This window comes from Elephantulus edwardii, unplaced genomic scaffold (genome assembly GCF_000299155.1).
Source record: "Elephantulus edwardii isolate Elephantulus edwardi_28Jun2011 unplaced genomic scaffold, EleEdw1.0 scaffold00185, whole genome shotgun sequence".
NCBI classification, from domain to species: domain Eukaryota; kingdom Metazoa; phylum Chordata; class Mammalia; order Macroscelidea; family Macroscelididae; genus Elephantulus; species Elephantulus edwardii.
Genome location: NW_006399935.1, coordinates 1,600,690 through 1,608,135, shown reverse-complemented (window position 1 = coordinate 1,608,135; position 7,446 = coordinate 1,600,690). Strand labels below are relative to the sequence as shown.

At 39.8% G+C, this 7,446-nt stretch overlaps 1 protein-coding gene across 1 annotated transcript in view; it reads left to right on the top strand.

The window, feature by feature from the left end:
- The window catches only part of LOC102875324 (EGF-like module-containing mucin-like hormone receptor-like 3-like), a 120,919-nt gene that overhangs the window by 59,091 nt on the left and 54,382 nt on the right, over nucleotides 1-7,446 (top strand). Inside the window, exon 4 of the mRNA XM_006896408.1 lies at nucleotides 4,099-4,160. Coding sequence (XP_006896470.1) covers nucleotides 4,099-4,160 — 62 coding nt within the window. The remainder of the gene's footprint in view (nucleotides 1-4,098; nucleotides 4,161-7,446) is intronic.

The window sequence follows — 7,446 nt, the reverse complement described above, 5'->3', positions numbered from 1 at the left end:
GGTCATTGTCCAACTCTCTGATGTATAACAGGTGACTGCGAAGACCATGGCCTGTATCAGACGCACCTTAGTCTCCAGAGAGACACCATTGTTCTTCAGTACTTTGGAGAGGTCCCTAACAGCAGACTTTCCCATGGCAATGAGCCTTTTAATTTCCTGGCTGCTGGTGCCAAGACTGTTGTTTGTGGAGCCAAGCAAACTAAAGCTGTGTACAATCTCGTGTTATTGGTACAGTGACAGGTACATAGACTTAAATACTACTAAATCAAAATACTACTAAATAAGCAATATTCCTAAATAGGTAGTATTTAGTATCATTATTAAATAAATAGTATGTTGTTGTTGTTGTTGTTATATGCCATCGAGTTGCCTGCAACTGATAGTGACAGTGATAGTACAATAGCTCTGAAGCCTGCCCTGTTCTGAGCCAGTCTCACAGACTCTTGCACACCTATACTTATTACCCAAGTTACTATATCAATCTATCTCCTCTGGGGTCTTCCTACCCTGCACTGTCCCTACACAATTCTTTGCATGTTGTTCTTATCCAATGACTGGTCTCTTCTGGCCACATTCCCAAAGTATGTGAAAAAGAGCTTCAAAATCTTAGCCTCCAAGGAGAAACTTGGTTTCACCCTCTCAAAGATAGATCTGTTGGTTTTCTTGGTGGTCTATGTTATGTTCAGGACTCTTCTACAGCATCACAACTTGAAGCCATCAATTCTTCTTCTGTCATCCTTAGTCATTGTCCAGCTCTCTGATGAACAGCAAGTAATTGCGAAGATCATGGCCTGGATCAAGCACACATTAGTCTCTAGAATAAATAAGTAGCATTTAGATTAATGGAACAGAATCGAAAACCCATAAATTACCCCATCAATATTTGGTCAATGGATAATCGACAAGGAAACAAACCTCAAAAATGGGAAAATGACAACCTCTTCAACAAATGATGCTGGCAAAACTGGAATGCTATCTGTAGAAAGCTGAAGCAGGATCCACATCTCATACCATACACAAAAATCAACTCAAGGTGGATCACAGACCTAGATATAAAGCCCCAAACCATAAAAATCATAAAAGATAAGGTGGGATCAAGCTTAAAGGGCCTAGCCTATAGTATAAAGAAGCTGAAAAATACAGCCAGAAATACACGTATAGGAGAGGATAAAATTGATGAATGGGGCCTTCTAAAACTTAAATCCCTGCGTGCACCAAAACCTTTTTCCAACAGACTGAAAATAAAACCTACTGTCTGGGAAAAACATTTGTTAGTATCATCTTAGACAAGAGTCTCATAAAGAAAGTTTATAGAATCCTACAGGGCTTCCACAAAGAAAAAAAAATTACACTCTTGGCACCAGTAGCCAGGAAATTAAAAGGGGCAACAATTTTGAAAATTATTAAATAACTTGTGAAAGATTGGAGAGTATTATGCTGAATGAACTAACTCAGTCTTTTAAGGACATAAATACTGTATGACTATAATTGTAAAAAAATAGAAGGATAACTAGTAAAACATGCATGAGGATAAAAAGAGGAGTGGGAGCAGAGGAATGAGAGTGGGCATGAGGGAAATCATAGGGTCACACAATTCGGTGGGTGGAGGGAGTGGTGGGGACGGGAAATGGGAGAGATCTGGCAGGGATCTGGAAAGACAGAGTAATGGTGGGCACAATTCAACGGCGATTAATTTTATAAAGCACGATGAATTGAAATTATTCCATGAAACAATGTGAGAAAAGGATAGTTTCAAACAATGTATGTGAACTTTGTTTGCAAACAAATATAAAATACTTTTAAAAAATAGATGGTTCTAACCTACCAGCTTTTCCATGAGTAGAAGAGTAGAGAGTTTTCTCTCATTAAGATTTATAGCCTGGGAAACCTAACAGAGGGTCATCATTAGTTGACATTAACCCAATGGCTGTCGTTAAATTTTAATTGAAAGTATAAAAGATAATCTACCCTGTGACCTCAGGGCATCACCGCGGATCCAGCCATCACCCAGAGCTATCAGCCGTGCTGTTGAGGAACTAACCTGGCAGGAGAAAGGCCGGCTGCAACACTTCCATGATACATCTTCAAGGATATGAACATGTACGGCTAAGCACAATTAATAACAGTGCATCTAAATTCCAAAATCAATCTCCATAATAGTCTATGTGTTTCCTACTGCCAAAGGGGCCCTTTAGAGTAGTGAGAGAAGATCTTCACCCTGAAACCCACAGCGTCCCTTTTCAGCAGGAAGTAGCTAAGAGAATACGCCATCCCCTTTTCCTTATGAATCAGGGTGAAGTCTCTCTCAGGGAGGAGTGTTAGGGAATGGCAAAGGACACACTGACAAAGGAGATTAATCAGAACTGGCTTCGACAAGCACTATGGCAATTGGACAATTAAAACAGACATTGGGGGGGAGGGGAAGAAGAACGAACTGGGGAGGAGGGTAGAGAAAACAGTGCAACAATGAATGAATGAGAACCCAAAATTTCTATAAATGTTCATTAAAACTAATAAAATTTAATAATAAAAAAAGAAAGAAAGAAAGAAAGAAAGAAAGAAAAAAGATAATCTACTATTTCAAGATCTTTAACATTTGCAAAATTCCTTTTGAACACTGTTGTTGTTCTCATGTGCCCTTGAGTTGCTTGTGAATCCGAGTGACTGTACATACATTAGCTCTGAACCCTGGACTATCTTGAGCCAATCTCATTGTCCTAGACAGACCTAATCCTGTTTCTCACATTAATGTGATCCATCTTATCCTGGGTGTTCCTCTCCTGCACTGTCCCTACACTCTTCCAAGCATGATGTCCTTCTCCAAGGACTGATCCCTCCAGGTCATGGTCACGTGCCCAAAGTATGTGATATGGAGCAATAAAAATCTTGCCTTTAGGGAACAGCCCGGTTTCACCCTCTCCAGGACAGACCTGTTCGCTCTCCTGGCAGTCCACAATGCGTTCAACACTCTTCTCTGGCACTATAACTCAGAGGCATCGATCCTTCTTCTATCATCCTTAGTTATTGTCCAGCTCTCTGATACATAGTCAATAAAACACAGACACTCCTCTTTTACTCTGTGCTTCCAGCCAAAAGCCGTCTAATATAAGCTTTCACATCTGGCAGTTCTCTGCTGATGTACAGTTCCAGTCATTTTTAGATAATCTTCAGCAGGATCTTGCTTGCATATGATATTAGTGATATTGTTAGACAATTTCCACACTCTGTCTGGTCACCTGTTTTTGGAATGGGAATAAAGAGATCTCTCTTCCAGTCAGTTGGCCAGGTACTTGTCCTCCAGGTTTCTTTACATAACCTGATGAGTGTGTGCAGAACAGCATCTGTTTGCTGAAATATGTCAATTGATATTCCATCCATTCCTGGGGCTTTGTTTTTTGCCAATTCCTTCAGAGCAGTTTGAACATACTCCTTCATCACCATTACCTCTTGATAATGTGTCATTTCATGAAACCCTTCTGTGTCAGCCAATTCATTCTGGTGTAGTGATTCTGTGTACTCATTCCATCTTCTTTTGATGCTTCTTGGATCATTCAGCTTTCTGCCCTCAGCATCCTTAATTATCGTAATTAGAAGTTTAAATTTGTTCTTCAGTTCCTTTAGCTTAAGAAATGCCGAGCGAGTCCTTCTCTTTTGATTTTCCAACTCCAGTTCTGCTCATTTCATTATAATACTTTGCTTTGTCTTCCCAAGCTGCCCTTTGGAATCTTCCTTTTAGCTCCTTAACTTCTTGATTTCTTCCCTTTGCCTTGGCTTCTTGGTGCTCTCATGCAATCGTCCGTCTCTTCTGACATCCGTCTTGGTCTTTTCTTCCTTCTCTGTCTTGTTTGCATTCTTCATGGATGATATCCTTGGTATCCTTCCACAGCTCATCTGGTTTCCAAAGAATTTGCAACCTAGATTCTGAATTCCCTGGCAGAGGACATCAAGTATGACTGCAAAATGGGTGTGTGGGGGGGGGGAGCTGTTCAGAAAAAGGCTAGAAGCGGATTAATATTTTTCACTTGTTAGAGCAAAGCCACAGTTTCAGACCATGAAGAAACACTATTTTTTTCTAAACTTCTCTCATTCTCTTTATAGAAACCAACTCTACTTTTTCAACTCCAAGCAAAGACAGTACCTCCAGTGACTGTAAACAACAAGTGAGTTCTTATCTTTTCATTTGTGTATGATCCATAGGGTCTCCGTGTGGAAGGAAATAATTACAAAGAAATGTTCTCTCTCTGACTCACAACACAACCTTGAGTCAGCCTTGGAGTCAGAACCAACTCATAGCTGACCCTTTGAAGGGTTTTTAGAGACTGTTAAATGGCATGGGAGATTGCCCATCTTTCTTCTTCAGAACAACTGGTGGATTCAAACTGCCTGCTTCCGAGTTGACAGTGCAACTTCCATTAGGCCATCAAAGCTCCTTGGCATCAGGTGGATTTGACTCATGGCAACACTTCCAGTGGGTTTCAGGGAGGGTCCAGTTTTTTCCTCCGTATCTCTGTTTTTGTCTTTAAATATGTTTTCTTGAGATCTGAGTGAGAGTTTACAACACATGTTGGTTTTGTACTCAACCCTTTATTTATACATGTTTTATTACATTAATTACAATACCCATGATGTATGTGCATTTCTCCCAATTCCTCCCTGTAGTTTTCATTTCCATGAATCCTTCTATTCTACCTATTCTCACCTTCAGGGTTTTATCCACAGGTAAGTGCTGCCCTTTTGGTCTCATATTGTCAAACATGAGGTCAAAAGCACAGGAGACCGCCTCATCATCTTTCTCCTACAGAGTGGATGGTAGGTACCACACCAACAGCACACTTCACTGTGTTCACGTGAAACCTACACTTAAAGAAGGAAGCAGCTGTACAAACAGATCAAGGAAACACTGCAAGGTTCAAAATCAAGAAATGAGTGTGTCAGGGATGTGTCCTTTCTCCAAGTTGCTGCTGTTGTTGTCATTGTTGTTGTTGCTATGCACTGTTGTGTCACTTGCGACTCATAGTGACCCTATGTATAATGCCTTGAAACCTGCTCTATCCTGTACCAATCTTACTGTCTCTGATACACCTACCGTCATTATCCCAGTCACTGAATCAATCCAGCTCATTGAGGGTCTTCCTCCCTTGTGCTCTTTTTCCACCCTTCCAAGCATGATGTCCCTTTTCCAAGGACTAGTCCTTCTTTGAAATATGCCCAAAGTATGTCAGACTAAGTCTCAGAATCCTTGACTCCAAGGAGCAGCCTGGTGTTACCCTCTCCAGAATGAACCTGTTTGCTCTCCTGGCAGTCTATAGTACATGCACTATTCTTCTCAAGCGACATAGCTCAAAGGCATCAGTTCTCTATCATCCCTAGTCATTGTCCAACTCTCTGACCCATAGCAATTAATTTCAAAGACTATAGCCTGGATCAAGTGCACCAAAGTCTCCAGACTGACATCACAGCTCTTCAGTACTCTGGAGAGGTCCCTGACAGCAGACTTTCCCAATGCAATTCATCTTTTGATTTTTCTGGCTGCTGGTACACAGGAGTGTTGATTGTGGAGCCAAGAAAACTAAATATATTAACAATCTCAATCTCTTCAACATCCATCATAATGCTGACAGTCAGCCCAGTGGTGAAAATCTTTGTTTCCTTGATGTTGATCTTCAATCCACATTGAAGCCTGCAGTCCTTGACCTTCTGCAGCAAGCACTTCAGGTCCTACTCAGTTTTAGCAAGCAGGGTTGTGTCATCTGCATAACACAGGTTGTAGATGAGTCTTTCTCCAAACCTGATGTCACATTTTTCTGGTCCTGTCTGCTTTCAACCAGATCCATGTACCATTGGCTATAATATCCCTAGTGCCACAGCCTCTTCTAAACCCAGCACATCTAGCTGTTCTCTTTTGATGTGCTGTTCGAGTCATTTTTTAAATAATTTTCAGCAGTATCTTGCTTGCATGTGAGAGTAATGATATTGTGTGATAGTTTCCACACTCTGTCAGGTCACTATTTTTTGGAAAGAGAAAAAAATATGATGTCAAGGAGTTCTTTAAAATGTTAAAGAGCAATGATGTTAGTTTAAAGATCAAGATGAAGATGTGCCTGATATAATCTATTACATTTTTAGTTGCTTCATGTGCTTCTGATAATTGAATACTGAGTAAAGAAGATCAAAGATGAATTGATGCCTTTGAATTGTGATGTTGATGAACTGCCAAAAGAACAATAAATCTGTCCTCGAGGAAACACAATCAGGGTGCTGTGTAGAGATAATAATGGTGAAACTTCATTTCACATACTTTGAGCATGTTAACAGAAAGGACCAGCCTTTGAAAAAAAGAAACCAGGCTAGAAAAGGTAGAGGCTCAGGAAAAAAGATAAACATCCTCAAATATAAATTGACACAGTAACCATACCAATATCCTTGAGCAAGATTCTGATGTTGCAGATGATGTGAAATAAGACAAGGATCTGATGTACTGTTCACAGTATCATTATTAGCTGAACGAAACTCAACACAACCTAGTGGCATCCACTTCCTAAACAACATGCACCTGGAAACTCTATGAACTTTGATAAACATCAACAGTTAAATAAAGGCTTCAGACCTTTTGTTCACAGAGTCTCTATGAGTCATGCTCAATTCAATGGCAATCAACAACAACAACAACCTAACAGTGACAACAAGGTCAACAGAGAAGCATCTGTACAAGGATAAAGTCATGGAAGCTGGAAAAGGAGGATAGATGTATTAACGGGAGTAAGAATTAAAGGGATGAAGTGAGGAAATCATGAATACATTGTGGGTATCATAATTAATATTGCAAAACAAAGTGTGCACAAATGACTGAATGAAAGACGCATATGTGTTGTAAACTTTTACTCAAATCACAAGAAAATTAAACCATTAATTAATTTAAAAAAAATGAAAATTTACAGCATCAGAAACCTAATAGAAGGTCATTATGAGTTAGAATGAACTCAGTGGCACTGTGTTTGTTTTTTTATTTTATCTTTTTTTGTTTCTTTTTGTTTTTTGGGGTTTTTTTGTTTGTCGTTTGTTTTTTAATTATTATTAAATTTTATTAGTTTTAGTGAACATTTACAGAGATTTTGCGTTTTCATTCATTCATTGTTGCACTGTTTTCTCTACCCTCCTCCCCAATTTGTTCCTCTTCCCCTCTCCCCTGAATATCTGTTTTAATTGTCCAGTTGCCACAGTGCTTGTTGAAGCCAGTTCTGATTAATCTCCTTTGTCAGTGTGTCCTTTGCAATTCCCTATCTCTCCTCCCTGAGGGAGACTTCACCCTGATTCATGAGGAAAAGGGGATGGCGTATTCTCTTAGCTACTTCCTGCTGAAGAGGGACACTGTAGGTTTCAGGGTGAAGATCTTCTCTCACTACTCTAAAGGGCCCCTTTGGCAGTAGGAAACACATAGACTATTAT